This window comes from Xiphophorus maculatus, chromosome 5 (assembly GCF_002775205.1).
Source record: "Xiphophorus maculatus strain JP 163 A chromosome 5, X_maculatus-5.0-male, whole genome shotgun sequence".
Taxonomy (NCBI): Eukaryota; Metazoa; Chordata; class Actinopteri; order Cyprinodontiformes; family Poeciliidae; genus Xiphophorus; species Xiphophorus maculatus.
The window spans coordinates 29,601,308-29,627,410 of record NC_036447.1 but is presented as its reverse complement, the minus strand read 5'-3'; the positions used below and the strand labels follow the sequence as shown (position 1 = coordinate 29,627,410).

Genomic DNA, 26,103 nt, shown 5'->3' with positions numbered 1-26,103 from the left:
TTTCCACAGACAGTTCTTCCCTTCAGATATCTGCTTATATATATACACATATATATACTGTATATACATACATATATATATATATATATACATGCAGCTCCGGAGAAACTGAAGAGCCCACTGCACTGAACCCTGTTGAAAACCTCCTGGTTATTCCACTAAATATTAATTTCTGAACTCTTCTGAGTTCAAACATTAAAATTGTTGTTTCTAAATGAATATGATCTTGTTTTCTTTGCATTGTTTGAGATCTGAAAGCACTGCATCCTTTTGGTTATTTTGACCATTTCTCATTTTCTGTAAATAAATACTAAATCTTTGCTTGAATTTTCAGAGACATGTTGTCAGTAGTACATAGAATAAAAGAACAAAGTTCATTTTACTCAAAGTAAGTGGTCTCTCAATTTTTTCCACAGCTGTACATATATATATATATATATATATATATATATATATATATATATATATATATATATATATATATATATATATATATATATATATATATATATATATATATATATATATATATATATATATTAAAACAAATATCCAGGGGATATACAACTTAAAACCACCAGTAAAACTCAAAAGCACAACATAAAGCAAGGCTGGGCCTTTTGTTTGTTCTCTCCTCGTGCGCGCACACACACACACACACACACACACACACACACACACACACACACACACACACACACGCACACACACACACGCACACACACACACGCACACACACACACACACACACACACGCACTCACAGTAAACACGTTGGGTTTAATAATACACAGAAATCAAAGTATCTGCAGCCGTTCCGATCTGGGCTGAAGAGGCCAGTTCCCAGCCCTACAAGGCAAGTAAAACATCTGTGAGCAGTTTGAGTCTCTGTGGATGGAAGCAGCCGTCCGGTGACAGTAAATTGCACAGTTGATGGATCCAGGAGCAGCACAGAACAGTTTATTAGTCTCTTTCATAGCCATAGTTTGTTTTTGAAAATACGAGTCTGTAAGCGGCTCCTCCATTTCCTCAAACCTAATCCTCCATTTCTCGTTTTCGTTTCCACTTCGCCTCAAAGTCTCAACGGCTCTTTTGTAAACAAATATTTGCACCGACAGCTGTCCCCCCCTCCCCTCCTCTCTCGCCCCCCACCCGGTCAGGCGGCTGGTGGACGTCCTGGTTTGTCCGCGGGTCAGAGATGACGGAAGAAAGCGGATTTTTCTGGTTGCCGTGCCGTGGAGGTCGTCGGCTGAGTGTAGAGTCACTTCCTGGCGTGAAGGTTCTCCTGGAACTGGCTGCTTGTGTATCGGACGTGGAAGCCCTTCTTGCTGATCGTGTCGTCACTATGGAAACGGATCAGCATGGCGTCTCCAGGGGAATAAATCCCTTCTCTGGGCTGAAATTGGAAAAACAGAGAAAGATCTGTTAAAAAAAACAAAAAAAAAACGAGACCAAAACGAATCCAACAGAGAATTGTGGTGTGAAAAAGTAAGTACACCCTACCATCCACCAGCTTTAGCAGCAGCAGCTTCTACCAGTCGTTTTTGTCTGATCTGATCAGTTTTACAGATTTCCTACCGTCTTAAAATACTTTGTTTCAGTTCATTAAGGCTTGGAAAAATTTCTCTTTGCACACATCCCCTCAGCTCCTACCAAAGCATTTCACTCAGGCTTAGATCTGGGCTTTAACTGGTCCACCGTAAGTCTATGATTCCTCTCTTTTCCACCATCCTGCTGCAGATTTCCTGCTGTGTTTGGGACCGTTGTTCTGTTGGTGACCCACTCCAGGTAAACCTCATGATTGACAACAGAATATTTTGTAAAACAGTAGTTTATGGTTTACTCAATACGAGGTGCACAGGCTGAAAACGCAGCCCATATCAACACGCCGCCACCTCCATGCTTAGCAGCTGGTCTAAAACACTTCGTGCTCTCTTTAGTTTTTACGCATTATGGCCAAACTGATCTACCTTGATCTCAAAGCTCGGATTTTGAGATTGTTGCTTCAATTCTTTCATGTTTAAGAAATTAGCAACCATTCAGCTGTGCAAAACGGTTGGGCCAAGCCCCGCCTTCGAGGACAAAGCTCCTCCTCTGAGCTGCAGTTTCAGAGCTTCAGACTAGCCAGCAGCAATCAGCAAACACCTGTTTGCATCTGAGCATCAGCTGAGCTCATTATAGGAGCTGCTTTTCAGTAGCTGATAAAAATGTTGTTAAAGGGTTAAAAGAGGAGTCAGGCAGTTGTGACATCCTGAAGGCAGAGCTCCAGAAAAAGCAGGAGTTCTTAAAGAGACAGAGGCACAATTTCAAGGCGTTAAATTATGAAGTCAAATTTCTTTTAATCTTTGAAAGGTTGGAGTTACTTGATTGTGCTATGAAATGGCGCTATTTCATATAACATATAATTCTGCCCTTTTAAAGAGTTGACCTGTTTGTCAAAGTTTGGTAACTTGACTGCTAATAGATAATGTTGGATCAGCAACAGCTCAGATAGATGGGTCACTTCAAATATCTCAGTTACCAATGTTCCCATGTGGATGACGAAAATTTATTTTTCCAAAGTGAGACCAATGCGACAAGATTAGAAAGTTTTGGCTTCGTCTGTGGTGGCAAAAGAAGCGACCACAAAACCACAATGAGTTTGAAGTCAAACGTTAAAAGGTCATTCCAACACAAAAAAACTCTAATGTTCTACATTTCTGTTTGAGGCTCTGACTAACAAATATAAAGCGAAGAACTGAAGTAAATAGATGTAATTAATCGTTTTATGCATCAATACCAAATCACATTTTCAACTTGCGTTAGGAAGAAAAGAAAAAAAACCCACATAGTTTCTGTGAAACTCTGATACTTCCTGAAAAATCCGAAATGAAGCTTACCCCTGAGCCACAGAAGCGGCCTAAGCGGTGTGCATTGGCGTCGTATCCGTTGTACAGCTCGATGTAGTCATAGCCGCAGTCTGCTTCCTCCTCCACTTCAAAGGTTACGAAGCTGAGCTCGATGCCGCAGCCCTGCTCGGTGGTCAGCAGCCACTCGCAGTCTGTGTGACCCGGGTAGTTGTTGTCTCCAAACTGGGAGTGGGAGTAAAGGTTTTTCTGACGAGCGTCCGCTTTCAGACGACCTCCACACTCTGAAGCACAAACAGGCGAAGGGAAGTGAGCAACCATTCGCATATCGTCACCTTCCAAAAATAATGATCCATGTCATTTTTTGCCAAAAGTGATTTTTTTTTCCTTTTGGTAAAAATGACCCTTTGGCAAAAAAAGAGATGGTGATTTATTTGTTTTGGAAAGTCACTTTTGGCATAAAATGACTACTATTTTAGGAAAATGACGATGTCTGGATAGCATTGTTAATAGTTTGTTTTTGTTTTGGATCTTCTGATAAATCATTTTTAGATTGCTATACTCGTGCACCTGCTTCAACAAACCACTAGAGGGAGATGTTACCCCTTAGAACACCAGTTCACCAGTTACGGTGATTGATGCTCTTCACAAATTCCCACAGTGTTGTGTATGGAGGTGTGTCTGTGGCGCATTCACTACCTGTGGAATGTGAAGCCTGGAATCCTTTCCGCTGCACCGAGGCATCAGAGATGAAGCGCAGGTACATCTTGTTCCCAGTGGACACCAGAGGCTCCGGGATCTTGCTGCCGCACAGGCGACCCAAGATGGCTGCTGCGTCACTGTCCCCATCAAAGGCCTCCAGGTGGTCGTAAGCACACTCCTGATGCTGCTCAATCTCAAACTCACTGAAGGCCTGCAGAGAAAGAGCAGTCAGAGGAAGATGCCTCCACCACCTTCCTTGGATTTGCAACATTTTTAAGCTGCAGACAAAAGTTTATCACACAAAAAGACCAGGGTTGGAAGAAATACCTAGACTTGTGATGCTGCTAAACCCAGAGAACCACAGACAGATCAGTGGATTGATGAATGGACAGTTTTCACATGTTTTATGTTAATTAATGCTGCAGAATTTCTAGGTGTTGAGATGATCCATTTTGGAGGATCAGTGCCTTCAAATCCAAGGCTATGATCATGAGTCACAAAGGGTAGAGTGCCGTCAAAAAAGAGGTTCCGCCTCAAGTGGAGGAGTTTAAGTATCTTGGGGTCTTGATCATGAATGAGGGATAAATGGAGCTGGAGATGGATAGGCGCATTGGCGCAGCATCTGCAGTGATGTTAGCGCTGTACTGCTCTGTTGTGGTGAAGAAAGAGCTGAGTCAAAAGGCTAAGCTCTCCATTTACAGGTCGATCTATGTTCCTACTCTCTCCTGTGGTCAGGAGTTTTGGGTAGTGACCGAAAGAACAAAGTCATGGATACAAGCGGCCAAAATGAGTTTCCTCTGCATGGTGTCCGGGTTCTCTCTCAGAGACAAGGGTCAGAGCCTCGGCCAGCCGAGATGGACTCAGAGTAGAGTCGCTGCTTCTCCACAGAAAGAGGAGCCACAGAGGTGGCTCGGGTCATAACACCTCCCTGATGAAGTGTTCTAGGCACGACCCATCAGGAGGAGACCCAGGGCACACTAGAGGGGTGGGTTGGTTGGTTAATTTGTAGGTTGATTGGTGAGTGGGTGGGTGTTTGGGATGGATGGATGGAACAAAATTAAAGCTCAGGTTCATTATGATAAGTATTTCCTGCATATGTGGTCTAGCTGAAACAAACTGCTGGATTGGATATAATTCACCACAAATTAATCTCTTTGGGTTACAAGACTTCACGTCAAATAATCAGAACGGGTGCAGAGCTGTGCCGCTGTGTCACCGGTTGCCGATGAGCGATATTTCCAGTTGCGTAAGCAGCAAAGGCAGATTACACAAATGAATGGGAAGTGAACGGTAAATATGAAATCCTGCATTGAGACTCGTGTAGCTGTGGCGTCAAAGTACAGTGGGAATGCAAGTCCTGTACTACAAACTGTGATCTATATATGCTAAATGTATGTGTATGTGAGTGTAGACAATGTGTAGGCGTGTGTGTGTGTGTGTGTGTGTGTGTGTGTGTGTGTGTGTGTGCTTACAGGAAAGCCTTTTGTGTGGTTACAATAGAATATCAATGCACTTTAAGAGGATTATGTGAAGTGCACAGTAACAAGCGACCATGTTCTCGACCGCTTGGACCTCTCGGCCTATTACACACACAGAACTATGCAGACGTTTTTAGGCATCCCAGTTTTTAAAAATATTTGCTTCAAAGAAGAAATACATCCTGTGTTTTGGAGGTCTTCTCCAGATTTCTGTTTTACTTTTGATTGCTTTTCCACTCATATTCAGAGCCGTTACTGATTTTTGAAGTCTTTGTTAAACCTGTTAAATCTGTCCCATACACTGAGGCGTGAAAATGTCCCACCTCTACAGGGAAGCGTCTGTACAACATAGACCAATTTCCACAGAACCAAATTCAAATAGAATTTTCAAACATATTGTTGCAAAGGCACCATTTCTTTTAATTTATTTCCCTGAATGAGTTTTAAAAAATATCCCAATATGTTTATTTATTGTAATCATTTTGTTGTTGCAACATTCATCAACTGATGTTGCCCTTAAGGTTGTGTAGAATCCCTCATCAGGTCAGGGCCTTGAGTTAATGTAGATCAGTGGTCCCCAAACTACGGCCCGCGGGCCAGATGCGGCCCGCCTCCACATTTGGTCCGGCCCCCTGAACAATACCAGAGTATTTTCATATATGTGCATTTTTATTTGATAAGTTGGACTTTTGCAATAAAATAAATGTTCCTTAGTAATGAACTTTATTTATTATTAACTACTAGTTAGTAACTGTTTTATACATGCATATAATTGACCCTAACCCTTTTTTTTATGTGGAGAACCCAGTGTTATTTGGTTATTATTTATTTCATAAATAGTGTTATTTCCTGACTTTTGTTCTCTGAAGAATCCAGAAAAGGTTATTTGATTGTGCTTTCTGAAAAACAATACATTTTTATGTTTAGCACTCTTACAATCGTCACACTTTTTCTGTTACAAACTGACCCCGGCCCCCCATCAGAGAAGGGACAAGTTATGTGGCCCTCACAGGAGAAAGTTTGGGGACCTCTGATGTAGATGGTACAAAAAAATGGAGGCAAAGCTTTGTGAAGATGTTAAGGTGCCGACGAACCTGGTTGATGTCTAAAATTAATGCTTTATTTCGCAGGTATAGAGCTAAAGTTTAGAACAAAATAGTCATATTTCTTCTAGATTGCACTTATTACTTTTTATCAACCCTTTTCAGTAGTTTAAAATTTTTTTATTTAATCTCGCAAATCAACAAGCAAATGAAATCAGTGATCATTTATTTCCACTTTGACTCTGGCTTTGGTGTAAGAATAAATGTTGTTTTTATGTGGCTGTAATGATTGATCTTGAGCAAAAGTGCAACAACATTCTAATTTGGCTTTGTTTAGGTATTTAAAACGACAAACACTTCATAACACATAACCTGTCGTGTGCAAATGGCCCTTAACGTGGCAGTTTGCATCAAATCTAATAATGCATCACAGACGTTCATGTTTTTTGCTCAGCCTTCTGAGCGTGCTTTCTAACCTGCAGCCGTCCAACCTCGATGATCTTTAATCATAAAATGATCTTATATACAAAAGGGATGAGAAACATGTTGATGTTTAGGAAAAGAGAAACTCAAGACCAGAAATCCTCAGTCTAACAGTGACTAACACGACTCTTCATCAAGTCATGTCACACAAATGTGCACACCACAAAGGAGACAGCTATCTTTCTGTGTGTGTGTGTGGGTGTGTGCGTGTGTGTAGGTGTGTGTGCGTGTGTGTGTGTGTTTATCTATTCTTCTTAGGACCTTTTCTGGCATATTTACCAACCCTCTGAAGATCCATGGGTTATGGGGACCAAAGCATGGTCCTATAGTCTTATTTAGGGTCAGAGGTCAGGTTTAGAGGTATAATATGATTTAAGTTTTAGTTAAGGATAGCGTTAGGAATAGACTAGTAATGGTTGGGGTTAGGGAAAATGTCTGGGTTAGCCATAAATGCAGTAACTAAAATGAATGGAAGTCAATGCAAAGTCCTAATGTGGGTAGAAATCCAAACTGGCGTGTGTGTGTGTGTGTGTGTGTGTGTGTGTGTGTGTGTGGGGGTGTGTGTGTGTGTGTGTGTGTGTACACACAGAGGCACAAGGACACAGATGGCCTCTGCCCAAGGCCTCTTACTAACACATGCGCACGCGATTGCAGTTAACCCAAATATCTGTGCTTTCTCCTCCATCCACATTTGGTTCTCTTGAAAAGAGCGAGAACAAAGAAATCCAGACATAAAAAAAGAGAGAAGAGACACCTTCAGGCCTCTTCATGCCACATGATTCTGCAGCCAGGACGACAAGTTGTTACTAGGTCGGCTTAGTTGGGTTTGCTCACTTACGATCTTGACTCGGTGTCCCGGCGTGGCAGTGATGTCCCAGGTGCACTCCTTCCGGCTGGGGTACTTGTCGGGCCAGTTGGGGCTGCTCAGGGTCCCGCTGGGGCTGTGGATCTTATGCTTGCACTCAGCTGGACACACACAGAAACACGAGAGCACACACACGTAGGAAGGAAGTGAAAATTGTGGCTGCACAGGAAAAGGTCAGAGGAAATAGAAAGGGAACATGAAGAAGAGAAACACGACAACCGAACGAGGGGAAAAAAGGGATTTCAAAGGAGAACATCCTGGTCACAAGTTCAGGGTGAAGTTTGAAGGAAGGCAGGCGCACATGTACGGCACAAGCTGCCTGCTGCTGCACTAAACATGGTCGGTTTGAATGTTTGCGGTTCAAATCCAAGAGCTGGATTAGGAATAAAAAAGTCAGATTGCTGAGCTAAAAGCAGATTCAAACCCTGCATGTGGAGGCATTGACCAGTCACATAGTGATGCTGTCAGTAAATCAGAGCGAGGCTGTTTCATTTGACACAAACATGATGTGTTTAAAAGGAACTAAATATATTAAATCTGTTGACCTTTTTGTTTTGTGATTGACTGTTTTTATTTAAATGAGACAGTGCATCTTAATGAATGTTGTCATAAATACCAGATGTAGCAAAATGCTAATTTCCATTCGTAGTTCCATAAAAGAAAGAACACAAGATATAAACATTCGTACAATTTCACACATAACAATAAGAAATACAGCAACAAGAAAATAAAAACTAGATATATAAAGTCGAGACAAAATATTTTACACATAATGCTGCAAACTAAAGCGAATACTTCTGGGATTTTATGTTGTAGACCAACATAATGTATCTGAAAAGTGTGGTGTGCACTTGGAGTCAGACCCCTGGGTCTTTACCGTTTTGAACCGGATTTCTCTGCAATCACAGCAGAAAGTCTCTGTCTTGACCTGCTTAGAACTTCTAGAAATTTTAACTCCATTCTTTGCAGACTACCTCCAGCTCAGTGAGATTGCACTGTGAGCTTCCATCAACAGCAGTTTTCAGGTTTTGCCACAGATTCTTATGTTTTGTTACGTCATAACTCTGGAGCTTTCTCCGTTGCCCCTTTTTCTGACTGATAAAGAACGATGATTATTCTTCAGCAGCGCAGCGTTAAAAGACGTGGTGTACATGTGCTCCGAGTCTAATTCTGCTTCTTCTACTCAAAACATCGAGTGAGGAAAGAAAGAAAAAAAAAAATCTCCTGATCCGATTGTTCAGAAAGCTTAACTTCTTTGTTACGTCATGGACTTTTACTGAGCAGATCACCTTTGGTTTTGACAACACATGTATACAGGCAGAGTTTATTATTATTATTATTTTTATTAATTTATTTATTTTGAATATGATAGTATAAAATAACACAAAACACATATTTTTTGTACCAAGATAATCTTAACATGCTCAAAAAGGAGTAGGAAGAAGTAAGAAACTTATGAACTTCTAGCCCACAAATTCATACCATTTTTTCAGTTTTTTATTTTTGTTTTATTTTGTTTCGTTTTTTTCCATGGACTCACCAAACACACATATGTCTAAATATATTCACCCATACAGCCATACCCACACACACTGTTACAATGCGCATTACAAGGATCTGGTTGACAACACAACCAGATCCTTGACATGCATACGTGAAAATGTGAATCGTTTCTTCCGACACCCTAACGCACTAATGCTGTGCTTTATGTGTACAACCGCAGATCTGACTTCAAGGCCGCAGGGCCACGCCGGTTTAGTAAACATATAAACACACATGTGCAATCAGGACGACAATGCAACATGCGAAGCTTTAGAGTCCCTGTCAGGATCTGTGTTTTTCTGTGTTTATTTAGAGTTTTCTGTGTCCTTTAGTCTCTTCGTTGTCCTGTCCTCCCCTTGATTGTTCCCAGGTGTGTCTCGTCTCTGTGATTACCCTCCCGTGTATTTAACTCCACCTGTGTTCAATGTTCATCATTGTTACGTCTATGTTTCGTCAGTGTTTCCTTGTGCCTGCTGCTTGTTGCTGGACTTATTTATAATTAAACATCATCATAATTCATCTAACCTGGGTCCGCTGCATCTGCCTCACCACCAACACCACCCGCAAATCTTGACAGAAGGACCCGACCAGACCGAACGGTGAGGCACGCTATTTTTTACTTTTCACCATGGACCCGGAGGAGTTAAAGGAGCTGACGGACACGATCGGGGAATATAAGGAGGCGATGGCCAAACCGTACGCTGCCTGCAGACGGCTCGGTTTCGCCATCCGCTTGGGGCTCCTACTGGACTACTGGGTTCCTCGTTTTCCGCACCCGGGGTTGGTGGAGTTGCAGAGGGAGGCAGAGTGGGAGCGTATGGCGGCTCTAGCCGTCATGGCTGGCGAACCTCTGCCTCCCAAGCCGCACAGTTTCTCCGCCAGCCCGGATCCAGCTCCAGCTCCGGGACCAGCACCCCCAACCGGTGCGGCCGGCGCACCCGAGGCCGAATCAGCCGGCGTTCCAGCCGGCGCACCCCAGGCCGCCCGGAGACAGCGACGTGAGCCGCCGGTGGACCCGGCCCCTCGTCGCCTTCCGGAGCTGTCACCTCCGCAGCCGGTTCCAAGGCTTCGCTGCGGCTCGCCTCCGCGGCCGGTTCCAAGGCTTCGCTGCGGCTCGCCTCCGCGGCCGGTTCCAAGGCTTCGCTGCGGCTCGCCTCCGCGGCCGGTTCCAAGGCTTCGCTCCGGCGCACCCGAGGCCGAGTCAGCCGGCGTTCCAGCCGGCGCACCCGAGGCCGAGTCAGCCGGCGTTCCAGCCGGCGCACCCGAGGCCGAATCAGCCGGCGTTCCAGCCGGCGCACCCGAGACCGAGACTCCCTGTGTTCCTACCGAGACTCCCTGCGTTCCTCCCGAGACCGAGACCCCCAGCGTTCCTCCCGAGACCGAGACCCCCAGCGTTCCACCCGAGACCCCCAGCGTTCCACCCGAGACCCCCAGCGTTCCACCCGAGACCCCCAGCGTTCCACCCGAGACCCCCAGCGTTCCACCCGAGACCCCCAGCGTTCCACCCGAGACCCCCAGCGTTCCACCCGAGACCCCCAGCGTTCCACCCGAGACCCCCAGCGTTCCACCCGAGACTCCCTGCGTTCCACCCGAGACCGAGACTCCCTGCGTTCCACCCGAGACCGAGACTCCCTGCGTTCCACCCGAGACCGAGACTCCCTGCGTTCCACCCGAGACCGAGACTCCCAGCGTTCCACCCGAGACCGAGACTCCCAGCGTTCCACCCGAGACCGAGACTCCCAGTGTTCCACCCGAGACCGAGACTCCCTGCGTTCCACCCGAGACCCCCAGCGTTCCGACCGAGACCCCCTGTGCTCCACCAGAGACCCTGCCTCGGGGGGCTCGTCGTCGCCGTCTGTGGGCGGTCCCCGGGACTCATCGCCACCTCCAGCGCCGCGGACGGCCGCCGGACCGCCTCCGTGGTTCCCGCCTCCAGCGCCGCGGACGGCCGCCGGACCGCCTCCGTGGTTCCCGCCTCCATGGTTCCCGCCTCCAGCGCCACGGACGGCCGCCGGACCGCCTCCGTGGTTCCCGCCTCCAGCGTCGCGGTCGGCCGCCGGACCGCCTCTGTGGTTCCCGCCTCCAGCGCCGCGGTCGACCGCCGGACCGCCTCCGTGGTTCCCGCCTCCAGCGCCGCGGACGGCCGCCGGACCGCCTCTGTGGTTCCCGCCTCCAGCGCCGCGGACGGCCGCCGGACCGCCTCCGTGGTTCCCGCCTCCAGCGCCGCGGACGGCCGCCGGACCGCCTCCGTGGTTCCCGCCGCCGCGGTCGACCGCCGGACCGCCTCCGTGGTTCCCGCCTCCAGCGCCGCGGACGGCCGCCGGACCGCCTCTGTGGTTCCCGCCTCCTTTGCCTCCGCCCACCCTGTGGGTAGTTTTTTGTTGTTTTTGGACTCTTGGCCCTCCCTGTGTTTCCGCCCACGATGGTGGGTTGTTTTTTGTTTTTCTGGACTCTGGCCCCCCGTCCAGCGCCCCTCCGCCCACCCTTGTTGTGTTTTTGTTTTGTGGGCGTCTGGTAGCCGCCCTTGAGGGGGGGGTACTGTCAGGATCTGTGTTTTTCTGTGTTTATTTAGAGTTTTCTGTGTCCTTTAGTCTCTTCGTTGTCCTGTCCTCCCCTTGATTGTTCCCAGGTGTGTCTCGTCTCTGTGATTACCCTCCCGTGTATTTAACTCCACCTGTGTTCAATGTTCATCATTGTTACGTCTATGTTTCGTCAGTGTTTCCTTGTGCCTGCTGCTTGTTGCTGGACTTATTTATAATTAAACATCATCATAATTCATCTAACCTGGGTCCGCTGCATCTGCCTCACCACCAACACCACCCGCAAATCTTGACAGTCCCCAGATGTTGGAAACATGACTCTCTTTATGAGAAACCTGGGGAGCCTCAGCGAGTTGTTCATACGGACACTGATGTAATGTGTTTGTTGGTGTGTGTAAAAGTTGACTTTGAAAAGCTTTGAGGTTTTTTATTACTGTGGGAATGTTTGAGAGGTCAGTCAGATTAAAAAAATCAAACAGTCCCTGGATGTTATATAATACTTATGCTTCTGAACCATAATAATGCTGTAATTTTCTAATTTTCCTTTGTTGCGCCCTCTTGCTCTTTCATGTTTTATCACTTTTCAGCCAAGTACAAATCAAACAGAAAACTCGATACAAGCTCTGAGTCTCAACTTCTTTGGATAATTTAAGGGCACGTTTGGGACAAGTGAACCCAGGCACGGTTACTGTGAGGCGGCTGTGTAAGAAAAGTTCAGATGAAGCCACGAGCCAAAGACACCAAATCTCCGGTGCGCTGGCACACATTCAAAGTAATAACAGTCGTAAAGTCTTTACAGTAAGTTCCAGGTTTTTACAAAGAGGGCCTTGTGGAGCGAGACATCTGAGACAAATCCAAATTAAATCTGAAGTGGTGCGAGGCAGGCTGATGGTTCTGTGCTAAAAGTCCAGATCAAATGAACATGATGGCAGTAAAGAGGAACTCTATGTGATTCAATAAAAAAACACCTGGACTGGCTTTCTTAGAAGTTCCTAGAAGTATAATTATTAAGGCTCATTTTGATCGTTATGTGTATCATCTGTGTATAGAGATACACCTGTGATTCTTCACTCATTGATTTAGAGTAAAGGAGAGAGGGGTCCTATGGTGAGACAAAGAAAGGCCGACAAATACTGGTTGAAGTCTTGAAGTTAAGGCAGTTTGTTTATGAGAGATTATATCATCCATTATGGTTCCTAACTGCGAGGCCAGAGCCTTCGCAAAGATTTATACATCACTTAAGGAGGAAATGGGTCAATGTGAATCACAGCTTGAGTAAAGAAATAATGGATGCCTCTGTTAGCAATTGTTAAACAGACATTAACAAACATTATTCACGTTAATCTTGAGATTTCTGGAATAAAGAGGCGGTCAAAATTTCTTTGAGTCAAGTTTGCGGAACAATATTTCTAAAGAATGTATACTCCTAGATCATTTCCTGACTCCCTCCTTGAAGAGTTTTTCCCCCCCTAACTAATTATTTATGGTTTGTTGTTTGGGAAGCATCTTAGTGTTCTGGTGGGAAGAGCATTGTCCACCCACTCATGGAACTGATGTCCTCTCAATGTGACACACAGCAATCAACCCTGCAGGACTCCTTCAGCATCCTTTCTCACAGTTATCGTCTTCATAGGTTGTCTGTGAATAAAGGGTTTGCAGCAGAGAAGTGGCTCAGAAGATCACAGCCAGGTGAATCCACTGATAACTAAACTACTAATGTGGATAATTTGACCCCTTGATGGCTGCTGAGGCGCTAAACACCACACAGTCAGTGTTTTAGTCTTTACCCAGATTCTAGTTGACGAACGTCTGAGCCTCCTCCCTCAGGTGAGTTAAAGATGAGCATGTTGTCCTTGTGGGTCACTCTCAGGTTTGTGGGATACAGCTGACGTTTTTTCTGGAACAGGACTTGTTTTAGGCAATGGAATACTGCTCCTTTCTTTGCTGCAGTCTTGATAGATCTTTCTTGTGACTCATTGGATATTGCAAATCATGATCGCTAGCTCAGCGAAGAACAGCCTCTTCTTGCTGGAATCTGGGAAAGAAGACCATTAAGACACGAGGGAATTTGTGCTGACTGGATCGGAGGGTTGGAGACTGCCTTGCCCTCTCCAGCTCAAAACACCCGAAATGAATGCGACTGGAACTGCGCCATCCTCAGCTCCATCAGCGATGTTTTATATGCAGAGGCTATTTCTGCCTGAGCACTCCTCAAGGTCGTCAAGTTGGTCCAAAGGATAGATATTTCAAACTTTCAGCATGTTAATGGTGGAGTCTGCTGCGAGTAGACATTCAATCAGACTTCACAGAGGAGAGGCTCTTTTGCAGGGAGTCCACTATTGTTTTCAACAAGTCTACCAAGACTTGTAGAGGTTTGACGGAGTCTTGATGGGATCTTTTTGAACTCTGCAGCTAGATGAACCATGGAGATAAGCGCTGTGGCTGCAGTTTCTTTGGATGGGTTCGCTGGCAGAGATGAGTTAGCCTTGAAGGAAGCTAGCTTTCCTGTTGCACTGGTGGCCACTCGTGTTGCTGGGAGTTGCTAGCTTATCTGTTATTCATTTTTCACAAATATCCTCTAGATCAGTGTCTGTATTGCAAGTGAGACAAAATTTGAATAAAAAGGTTAAACCTCCATCATCTAACATCCAAACTCTGAAGTCTCCTTTGGGTCTAGTTTTTTTCACGAACATGTGGGAACGACCTTTTAACCTCTCGTCCTTAGGCCTAAATTATCCATGAACATTTGATAACTATCTTTCATTCTTTAGAGTTGGAATCTTAAACTCAAGTCTCTGCTGAGCGTAACTTCTGGTGCAAAAAGAGTTTGGTATGCCAAGAAAAGTGCATACCAGCACTTAGCACTTATTGCTATGTACACTATATACACTACTATATACACTTAGTAGTGTATATAGGATGCATAAAAATTCAAATTGGGTCCGATGTGTATTAAGGACCACCAAGGGAAACTATCTATCTAGACAGAGACTCACTAAGGCAGTGAGAAAGCTAATAATGAAGCATTTACTTGAAATGTAACAGGTAGGTTGTCTAGATAGATCAGCTTAACATTTTCTGTTGACATTTTCGGATGTCTGTGTGGATACTAGGTTTGAAATTTCCCGTTTTCATGACCGAAAGTGTTACCAATGTGCACATGCATCCCGGCCATTCTCACTCCAGTGTGTGAACACGCGGGGTGCAAGTGGAACCCACCTTCTTTACAGTCATGTTTGTTCTCATGCAGCACAAAGCCGTGGCGACACTGACAGACGTACGAGCCCACCGTGTTGATGCACTCGTGCTGGCAGCCGCCGTTGTCCTTGCTGCATTCATCTTTGTCTGTGAGAGACACACATGCAGCACGTCACTCATGTGGAAATAACAGAGACGAAGTGGAAGGGACGAAGGGAAGTGGGAGGGGAAAGAAAACGGAGGGCGAAGGAAAAAAATGCCCCAAAGGACATTCGGGGTGTGGGGGATGCGATGGGGAGGAACCAACGCAAGCAGGTCAAGTGATGTAAGGGAAGGTGACAGCAGTAGTGAAAACTTGAACATGCACAGACAGAACATTGCTTTCAAGCAAGCATTTCAAAAGTAAGAAAAAAACCGGACAGATCCAAGCTTTAAACATTTCATGTAGCCCAAAATATGACTAAGTAACTCTCTAAAACTTTACAAAATAAATAATGAAAAGACTGGCTAATACAGATACATCTGAAAAATATAGTGTAAAGGTGCAGTGCTTCTTGCCAGTCAACTCATGATTTTACAAGGACTCATTACACAAAGTTAAATATTTCAAGCTTTTATTTTTATTTTTTGCAGTTTCAATGATTGGAGAAAATGAGAATATCACATTAGGATTTCTTCTAATGCCCTGCATATATTAGATGCGTTTCTGCTCCAGCACACAAGTATGTATGATCCTTTTTCCTTATTGTAGTAATTACACTATGAAATTGCTCACATGCTGTTTTGTAGGTGTGTGTGAGCTGTCAAACCAAACTAGTGTCAACCTCCCAGTGAGTGAAAATAAAAGCGGTGAACATTTCCTTGGATCTGTTTCTAACATATGAACATTTTTTTGTACATATTTTTTTCTAAATATTGAACTGAAATATTTGGAAACGTTTGGACTCTGCAGACTTTTAAACAGAAACCAAAGAGCTGTAGTGCTGTTTGCCTCTTGATCGCCTGGCTGAGGACAAAGCCGCTCAGATGAACTGGACTCTGCAGGGAGCAGAGGGTGGAAGAGCAGATCTGCATGGAGCTGCCATGTTGACAGATGCACAGGATAACCCCACAACTAAAATAACAAGTGTTGTGATGTTTTCATGCCTGGAAGCAAGACTCCCTACAAAGAGGTGTAAGATTAGACACAGATGATGACTCTTAACCCAACTCAGCTAGATCTGATTTTAATGAAACCACTAAATCCTAGTCTGTGTGTGTGTGTGTGCGCATGTGTGTTTGTGTCTGATGTGGTATTACAGTTTCTATTGTGGGCTCAGTCACACCCTATCACTGACTAAGAGGCTTTGCAGCCGATGTTGCACAGCGCTCATTGTAGCCGTCTTCAGGTCAAGCACAAAATGTCCTCATGCACACATGGATTAGTGTTGCTTGGGAGGCAGAGGGGACCTCTCTAAAGCTGCTGGCCATTGGCCAACCAAAACGTGTCCCTGGAAGGTGCAAATAAGTGTGGGCTATCTGTTCACCAGGAACTTCTCCACAGCGCCAAGCTGCAAATTCTAGAGCCTCTGCAGGCAGTTGGAGTTTTGCAAGTCTATCTGTGAGGTAGCATGAACCAACATCTCAAAAATAGGATGGTCAGGGTTGGACACAGGGACGTCTACAGAAAGAAGGTGGTGCCTTTGGTTTTGTTTTTTACAATCCAAAGTGTGAGGCTTATTTCTGAATTTAAAAAACTATATTACTAGCGCCCAAAATTTTTGCAAGTTTGTCTTACAAGACTCTCCCTTACTCCCTAAAAACGCATGGCGTGGCATGACGTGGCGTGTCCCGCCATGCGTGGCTCTTTCCTTCACACTAGCAGCAGCAATTAGCAGACAATGCTAACTGCTGGCGGAGCTGTGAGTCTGCTGAGCTCATCATACAAACTACATCTGAGTGCAAGGCTCCTAAGAGCGTTTGTAAGGGATGTTGTGATGACTTCCTGAAGGCGGAGTGTTGGAAAGTGCAGGAGCTTCTTAAAGAGACAGAGGCCCAATTTCAAGGCATTAAATTGCGCGGTCAAATTTCTTTTAAGCTATGTGTCACATATACAGCAATTTATAACAACTGAAGCTAACAGTGTTGCTGGATTGTGCTATAAAACTACAAGCCTGGACAATACATAACACTGGCATGTCACTGAATCAGACTCCAGAACTTTTAGTTTGGAGGTAAAAGCACTCAGTCAGAAAAATTCAGTCAATTTCAAAGCTTTCTGTAGCAAGTTTTAGGTTAAAGCAGCAGAGTGAATGAAACCCTTCTTACCAAGCTCAGTCCGAGCAAAAGAGACAGAAAGAAGCAGCAAGTATTGCTATAAGAATAAAAAGGTTTGTCCTGTTTAAACCTCTGACATTTGCTTTGATGTGTTCCTGACAGTTGAAGTGAGCGTGAGCACCATGGTGAGAACCCAAGAGCTGTCTGAGGCATTTCAGATGGAAGACTGTAGCAAATTATGAGTGTAGTGAGGGATTTATAAAGATCCTTAAAGAATTTTTCATTCGGTTGTTCCACCGAATGAAAAACAGTCCAGAAGAGGAGAACGTTCAGAGCTGCTGCCGGAGTGCCTCAGTCTGGCCTCCCAATGTTAACTGATGGAATGATTTCATGCTGATAACACCGGGTTGTAAAAAATATTCTTTGGAAGTTGTCTATGTTTTTTCAGCTGACTTAAATTGACATTTTTCTCAATCAGGTCAGGTTTTTATGTCGTGTTCTGTGTTTTCTGTGTGTTCATTTCGAGTTTTCGGTGTCTCCGTGTTGTCCTGTTCTCCCCTTGATTAGTTCCCAGGTGTTTCTTGTTCCCTGATTACCCCCAGTGTATTTAGTGTCACCTGTGTGTCTGTTCTTTGTCGGGTCCTCGTCTTATGTGCGTTCAGTCCTTCGTGTTGTCCAGTCAATTTACCAGTTGCTACCGGCGTTGAGCCCTGGCTTCTGCTCAGTCGTGCTGCCTGGTTGTTTGTGGACTATTTTGGACTTATTTATCATTAAAACCGTCATTTCTCACGTTACCTGGGTCTGCTGCATCTGCCTCACCACCTCACACCCACAATTCATGACATTTTATTCTAATTTTCAGGTTTTCAGAGTGTATTAATTAAATGTTACAAACTTGGAGTTATGTAAGTTGAATAATAAACACTGATAAGAGCAAGTACATGTGAATTTAACATTTTGTCTTCATTGTGTAAAATTCTCCGTCTCTTTTCTGTCCTGCTGGAATCTCTCCTCCTGCTCATCACTCACTGATCCAGATTCTCAGGAAACCGATCCAGATGTCAGAACAAGTCATGCATTTTGATGCTCATAATGCTCAATGGAGCACTCTGCCAAAGACACAATTGTGCTTGAATATTACCTGAGAAGAAGTGAGCTTTGAAGCCTTTCTTGGAAACCGTGTTGTCCGACTTGAACTCAATCCTCATGTTGTTGTACTGAGAGGTGATGACCTCGGGGACTTCTGTGCCGCAGTATTTCCCGTGCAGCTTAGAGTCGGACGAGAGGCCGCTCCGCACCTCCACGTAATCGTATTTACAAACCTAAACACACACACGAGGATCGCGTTAGGGTCTTAAAGTGCTGATGGAGAAGGAATCGTTAGCGTGTTGCTAGAAGCCCTGCAGCCGGCCGAGCTGCACGCCAACACCTGGACACGGTTACCTCGTTGCCCTCCAGCTCGAAAGCCTCAAACTGCATGGAAATGCGGTACTGAGTGGGGGCCACCACCTGCCACACGCAGTTCTTGTTGGGTGGATATTCTTTAGGCCAACCAGGAGTGTTGATGGTTCCATTCAGCTTGGACAGGAGACCACCACAGGCAGCTGAAAACGCACAGATGTAAACAAATCAGGCCCAGCAACGAGCAACAGAGTTATTTTGTACATGAAACACACTGAGAGTATACTGACGTTTCCCCTGTTTATGCCAGTTTGAGTTTTCTACATTTCATCCCATGAAAAAAGCAAACAAGTCAAAGTTGACACCATCATCCCACAATAACTGATCCAGAAACTGGAGAGGTTGGGCCTGTACACGTCTCTCTGTGATTGGCTACTGGACCACGAGCGGTCAGGATTGGCAGCACCACATCCAGTACCACCACACTGAGCATGGGGGTACCCCAAGGGTATGTGCTCAGTCCTCTGATGTTCATGCTGCTGACCCATGACTGCACAGCAGCAATGTCTATCAGGATTGCAGGTGACGCAATTATGGTGGGCCTGGTCAAAAACAAAGAGAGGTGAATCTGCTGCCATGTTGGTCAGTAGAACACCAGAATGTAATTTCAACCATAGCTGCCTCTCTTTTCCCTTTTCCTTCCTTCAAACATCGAATTTTACCTTCTATACTGCTTCAAAATAACTGGGGGGATTTTTTTCTTTTCCTTTTTAAAAGATGAATCATAACATTTGTGCATAGAGTTGACTATGACTCATGTACTACAAAGTTTCTGGTTTTATTGTCATTAATAGGTAGAATTCAAACAATGAATGCAATTTATTTGTGACTAAGTTTTAACATACAGGTGGCTCAAAATTATCCATCCCCCTGGCAGACTGAGGTTTACAGTTGTCTTTTGATTTTACAAACAATAAGTTGCGCTCTGTGGCTGCAAAGACATTTGCGAATGCAAAAATAATGAATGAATTTACAAGGAAAACTAGCAAAAGGGAAAGAGAGAAAATCAAGACAAATCCTCCAGAGAATGATAGATAACACCAGGCAGTAGCTCACGAAAAATCATCACGATGTTCGCTTAAACTTTGCCAAAAAAAAAAAACAAAACAATAAAAAGTCAGAACAGCAATTCTTCCTTCTATGTCAAAATGGCAGGAAGAAAGCAAGATGGAGGGGTGGGTTGAGACACACACATGACCCGAAGTAAAACGCATCATCTGTTCAGCTCCATGGAAGCTGTGTGCTGCTTCAGACTGGAACGACTCCCAACAGCCTCGGTCTCCAGTGTTTACTGATGATGTGACAGTAGATGGAAACAGCTAAAAGAATTCAGACATGGACACTCGCAGCCGGATAGGAAAATTTGACAACATCAAATAAAACTTTTTGTAGAACCTTTCAACGTGAAGAAAAAGGAAAACAACACTTCACAAATCCCATTCAACCTTCCATAGAAGAACAATCTGCAAAAACAAACTAGTGAAGAAAGTTTCCAGTGGGAATTCAACCGTCTCCTCCCTGAGCTACTAATCCCACCCAAAAGCAACCAATCAGAGCTAAGAGGAGGGGGTTATTGCTGTCAATCATCCTTGTGTACATGCTGCTCAATGTTCTAATAATGGAGAATCAACAGGGACAAAAAAATAGGAACATCAGGTTAACTAGCTTGATCATTCAGTTAGCGTGGCCACAACACATTCTGTTGTGGTGAAGACGTACGTACATGAGGATGACTGACAGCGCTGAGTCCCTCCTTCTGGCTCTGATTGGTTGTTTCTGACTGAGCATTTTCTGCAGATGGCAGTGGAACCACAGACAGAAGAGCTTGATGTTTTCACTGATTATCTGTCTCATGTAATGCTGTCACGGCATGGTGACGTTTCTAACATATATCTACAAGAACAATTTCTTAAATAAAAGTTACATACTGCCACTTTAAACGTTTCCATGTAGTTTAAATGCGTGTCAAAGGCACATATGTGCAGCACAAAATGAAGAACATTCAACGGATTGCAAATTAAATTTCAAATATTTTTACTTAAGTTAAGTTGGTCCAGAGTACCAACTTAACTTAACTGAACCATTATCAGTACATGCTTGACTCCAAAACCTAACATAAACTCAATTCACACCATAAAAGTCCTAAACATAACCCCCAAACCTATAACTGTTTGTTATTAGGCTTTTGGGGCCCATAGGTAGCAATGGGTCATCACAACGTAATATTTGTTGGAAAAATGAGCCTTACGATGTAAGAAATGCTGAAACACACACACTCATTGTTACCTTCACAGCTCTTCTTGTCAGGAGCCAGTTCGTAGCCGGGGTCACAGGCACACTTGAAGCTGCCAAGAGTGTTTACACACCTCTGCTCGCATCCACCATTGTCTGGCTTGGCACACTCATCTTCCTCTGGAACACACAGGAGTCAAAATTCATGTGAAATGATTTGGAGAGAAAAGCCGCATGGGAAAAAAATAACTAACAGGTACGGTGAGACAAGAAGTTTCACTGTAAATTCATTAAATACGGCAAGACTTGTGGTGGCATTCTTGATGAGTATTTTTAAAGGGCAATAAATAAATACATAAAGAAAATTAAAGAGAAAAACACTCACAGACCGCCTTTATTGAACTCCCTCACCTTTGAAGAAGTTGGCGGCGAAGCCAGCCTTGTTCACCGTCCCGTCGGAGACAAACTTCATCCACAGAGTGTGCGAGGTGGAGCGAACGTCTTCAGGTTTGTCGTAGCCACAGAAACGGCCAATCAGCGGGCTTGTTTCAAGTGGGCCGTCCCGAACCTCCAGGTAGTCGTAGGCACAGCTGTCGTGCCTCTCGATCTACACAAATACACAGTCACACACACACACGTGTTCACGCCGACTCTTGGAGTGCCACAGTCATCATCAGTGCCCCGTTTAACAGCTGAAATGGCTCAAACTTTCTACCTTATTTGCTTTATGTAGCAAATAAGGTAGATCATTGCTGTGAAATGAAAAAAATACTTGCAGTTTTTATGATTGGAAGGGAGAAAAACCAAGGAGTGTCTCTAAAAGAACTGCTGAGAGTATTTATGTAAAATGAGCAACTCTGAAATAAAAGGCTCCACATGATTATTCCCCAGCAGAGATGCACAGTTAGCCCAGTCCTGACAGCAAATAACAATCTTTATTTTAGATAAGATAAGATAAGATAAATCTTTACTACACCCATAGGGAGTGAGGTGTAACATACTGTCACTCGTTACGCTGCAGCTGTCCTCAAGATGTCTCAGAAAGTCAAAGCCTCTTTTCTTGCCAAGTTTTCCAGCTTTTCTTTTCAAAATTAAATTCCATTTTCACATTGCTAGCTGCATTTCCACTATTCATACAACTGCGCAAATTGAAATGATGAAGATAGATTTACTTAATGGAAACATGCTAATTTTGAAAAAGCTCACTTTTTTTCAATAAACAGTTTTGCCGTAAATATGAGGTGGATCTCCAGCTGTATTGAAATTTATGTATTTCACAAAACTGCAATGGGAATACTTTTTTCACATTACAAGTGATCAACTCCATGTTACTACTGGAGAAAACAACGAAGAAAACGACAGAAAGTGGTAAGAGCTGTTTTGCTTTTGTTTTTTACAGACAATCTGCGGCTGGCTCCACCAGCTCTCACACAGTTCATAAAAAGTTGTGTCATTCCAAGTTGTGTTGAAGCCATAACTCTTCTGTAAAATCTCCAATTACAATTTTCCCAAAACATGCATAGACAGTCCCAAGAAGGCAGGGCTTGTCGCTCCGACGTCAGTGTTTCATCTCCTGGATGATAGATGATGAGCTTTAGCACCGTGACTGGGTTATGATGTGTATCATGTAACTGTTTATATCTGTCGCAGCCATGATTTTTAATGACTTATCATGTGACTTAGCTTATTAACCTCCATCCATCCATCCATCCATCCATATTCTAACACCCTTGTCCCGAATGGGGTCGGGATGTGCTGCTGTCTATCTCCAGTGAACGTTTCAGGCGAGAGGAGGGGTCACCCTGGACAGGACGCCAGTCTGTCGCAGGGCAACACAGAGACAGACAGGACAAACAACCATGCACACACACTCACACCTAAGAAGGATTTGGAGAGACCAATTAACCTGACAGTCATGTTTTTGGAGAAGGAGTACCCAGAGAGAACCCACTCATGCACAGGGAGAACATGCAAACTCCGTGCAGAAAGACTTGAACCCACACCCTTCTTGCTGCAAGGCAACAGTGCTACCAACTGCCCCACTGTGCAGTGCAGTGTGATTTTAATTTGATTTCTTATTTAATGGGAGCCCCACAATATCCAAATTGTGTTTTTTCAACATTACCAGAACATAGACAACGATTTGATCACATTTGTAATGGAAACACAGCTACTGACACAATCAGGACTTTACAAGTGGATCTTCTCTAAAGTCAACAAGTGTGGAAGGGGCTTGTTTCAAACTAAATACGGCTAACTCAGCACTACACAGCTGATTCCTATGTGATGCACTGATGAACACTTGTGGACACAAATTTCTCCTTGAACATTTGTTCATACAATTACCAAAAGTGGCTCAAACAAGGACCAGGTTTTTGCATTTTAATGAGGAAATAACATTGATTTTTGCACACAGCTGCTGTTTGTAAAGCAGAGGAAGTAATTGATGCAACAGAGCAGAGCAGCACACAGCAACAAAGATGGAGAGAATAATCTGAACTATGGGATTAAACCCCAGATTCACACACACCATCCGCTGGAACCTTTACTACCTTTCTAGCAACTATACGAGTGTGAAATTTGACCCAGACTTTCTGAGCTCATGCACACCCCGACACGCACACACACACACACACACACACACACACACACACACACACACACACACACGCACACAGAGAGAGAGAGTGGGTCACCTCGAAGGCCTGGAAGCTAAGTCCAACATGGTATCCCTCAGACACAGTGATCCTCCACACACACTCTTTGGAGGGCCTGTAGTCATCAGGGTAGTTGGGAGATTGAATTTGCCCAGAGTCCTTGGTAATTTCCCCTCCACAGATGGCTGACCAGAAAAACAGAGAATCACAGCAGGCAGAGACGGACAGGATGAGTTAGCATCAACCGTTGCTGATCGCAGAGACCTGAAACATTCTCTCTACACCATGAGTAATAGAGCTAATCTCAAAAACCAGGCATGTTTAATCATCAGGCATAGACCTATGCTGCATACGAATGCATATACATGCTAACCACCTATTTGTCTGAGAGATTTATTAATTTAAAGGAGCTGCTACCTTCATAAACAGCAGCAAAGCCTTTGCCCACCCAGTTGCTGCTGCTGCGTAACTCGATCCACATCCTGCTGTCGGCTGAGATCAAGACATCAGGGATTTTGTCTCCACAAAACCTGCCTGAGAATCACAAACAGAAAATGAAAATCAACAAAATCACTTTAAGAACTGATTATAAGAAGTGTTTTACTTTTAAACCTAATTTAACTTAAATTAGATTCAGTTGGCCAGGCCAATAACTAAACGAATTCTAAACATTTTCTCCTGGACATGTCCCTTCATCCAGTGTGTTATCAGTACTACCTTCTTTTCTGCTCTGTATCAACCTGAATAACTTCCTGTTTGCCAATCCCTCTGACATTTCTCAACTTTCTATTTTATCAAAATTATTAAAAAAGAAATTCAGCATCCTTCATGAAATAAAAACGTGGAAAATCTTGTCAACGATATGTTTCCTTGTATGTCTGCTGATTCATATTGATTTATGCTGTGACATGCAGCCACTTCAAATGTTCCATGAACTGCCTGGAAGGAAGTAATCATTATCAGACAGTCCTTATGCTCAAAACACATCGGATCCATTTTGGCCTCCGATCCAGCGGAAAACCAGGTCAAATGATATATGCAGCAAATGAAACACGTTAAGGTCGCAGATCCCTCACGATTTCCTACGACTCGGTCCCTGACTCTCTGACCAAGATGAACCTGAGGTCTGTTTAGGTCGAAGTGATGCAGCAGTTTGATGAGACAGAAAGTGAGTTACAGTGGCAAAGTAAAATGCATCCGCTAACAACGTTTGGGGGAAAATACAAACTAAGTAAACCTCGTACTGACCAAAACAAAGTAGGGTATTTACTATGGTAGGACCTCAAAAGTCAAACAGCTTTAGAGGGAAAGTATTATGAAAAATGTACTGTTTTGATCTTTACAATGTTATAATGTTATTCTCGCATCAAAAGCATTCCTGGATTGTTGCTTTGATTCTTTCATTCATGTTTGAGAAGTCCTTTAATCTTCCATGGCAATCTTCTGTGCAAAACGCTTGGGGAGAAGCTCCAAGCTTAGGAGCTTCCACCTCACTGAGCAGCCCTCCCTGTGGCTCCCCCACTCGGCTCCTTCAGACTAGCCAGCCCCAATTAGCAAACAGCTGGTGGGACTGAGCATCAGCTGAGCTCTTTATAGGATCTACTTCTCAGAGCAACGCTGGTAGAAACAAACGTTGTTAAAGGGTCAATAGAGGAGCCATGTTGTGATGACTTCCTGAAGGCGGAGTTTTAGAAAGGGTAGGAGTTTCTTAAAGAGACAGAGACTCAATTTCAAGGTGCTAAATTACAAAGTCAAATTTCTCTTAAGTAATATTTGATATATATAGAATTTTTTTATAACAATTGAAGTTAACAGTTACACGATTGTGCCATAAAATGCCACTATATCTCCAGAAAATACATTTTACTGTCCCTTTAAGCAGTTTACTGCCAGATCCATTTACACTGGCAGGATTTCTGGTACACACTTTTGCATGAATACTTGATCTTGCTAGTTGAGTTGACAAACGGTCAAGTCGGAGCCTGTGTGTCATTTAAAAATCTGGTCAAAAAGTAAAAAGTCAGATGAAAGCGCTGTGTTTTTGGCTGTAGAGTCATTGTTTCTTCAGGAGCTTAGACAAATTTCATTACATCTGGAAAAAATTGGCTCCAGTTCCTCTCTCTCTCACACAGATCGTACCGAGCAGCGGAGCTTTCCTCCAGTATCCATCCCGGACCTCGATGTAATCATACCAACACAGACTGCTTTTATACAGGTCCATAGTGGTGAAGTTGAGAACAATCTGGAGGAACAAATGAAAAATCCTTTAGTTACTCTAGACGTTAGCATCAGTGACAGAGCAGTAAAAGAAGACAGCATCAATCTGTCACCACGCTCTAATTTTTACTGTATTTTCGTGTGTGGGGGTGTGTGTAGGTGTGTGTGTGTGTGTGCACCTTTTCTCCAGGAGTGACAGATATTCTCCAGACACAGTGAGTGTATGAGGGGTATCCGTTGGGGTAACCAGGTGAGGAGAAGTTACCGGTTGATTCCTGGAGGGTTTCTCCGCAAGCTGCAACGCACCCAGAAGGAAGTTGAGCGTCAGCGGCTGGGTTGTTTGTGTTCTGAACTCAACATTCCTCTGTAAAACGGTAATCTACTGGATGTGAACATCCACTATATGCGTCTTGTAATTTGCCACTCTGTGGACATCGGACAAATGTAAAACAGCTGAGTCGGGCATTCTGGGCAAATGATCTGACCATTGTTGGTTTTCATTCGGAGCGTAACGCTGCTGCTGTCTCTCAAAAGGAAGTTAGCCAAACGTGCCCCTCCTGTCCCATCATGCATGCTGTCTTTTT

General features: G+C 44.2%; 1 protein-coding gene across 2 annotated transcripts in view; it reads right to left on the bottom strand.

Moving 5' to 3' along the window:
- Positions 1 to 538: 538 nt before the first annotated feature.
- The window catches only part of tll1 (tolloid like 1), a 57,384-nt gene continuing 31,819 nt past the window's right edge, over positions 539 to 26,103 (bottom strand). For both annotated transcript variants that reach the window (XM_023333138.1, XM_023333137.1), the window contains 13 exons: positions 25,699 to 25,814; positions 25,442 to 25,544; positions 23,720 to 23,836; positions 23,342 to 23,487; positions 21,057 to 21,252; positions 20,700 to 20,825; positions 18,396 to 18,556; positions 18,094 to 18,274; positions 14,718 to 14,843; positions 7,390 to 7,517; positions 3,545 to 3,758; positions 2,879 to 3,129; positions 539 to 1,395 (listed from right to left, as the gene is read on the bottom strand). In XM_023333138.1, coding sequence (XP_023188906.1) covers positions 1,261 to 1,395; positions 2,879 to 3,129; positions 3,545 to 3,758; positions 7,390 to 7,517; positions 14,718 to 14,843; positions 18,094 to 18,274; positions 18,396 to 18,556; positions 20,700 to 20,825; positions 21,057 to 21,252; positions 23,342 to 23,487; positions 23,720 to 23,836; positions 25,442 to 25,544; positions 25,699 to 25,814 — 2,000 coding nt within the window. In that variant the 3' untranslated portion in view covers positions 539 to 1,260. The remainder of the gene's footprint in view (positions 1,396 to 2,878; positions 3,130 to 3,544; positions 3,759 to 7,389; positions 7,518 to 14,717; positions 14,844 to 18,093; positions 18,275 to 18,395; positions 18,557 to 20,699; positions 20,826 to 21,056; positions 21,253 to 23,341; positions 23,488 to 23,719; positions 23,837 to 25,441; positions 25,545 to 25,698; positions 25,815 to 26,103) is intronic.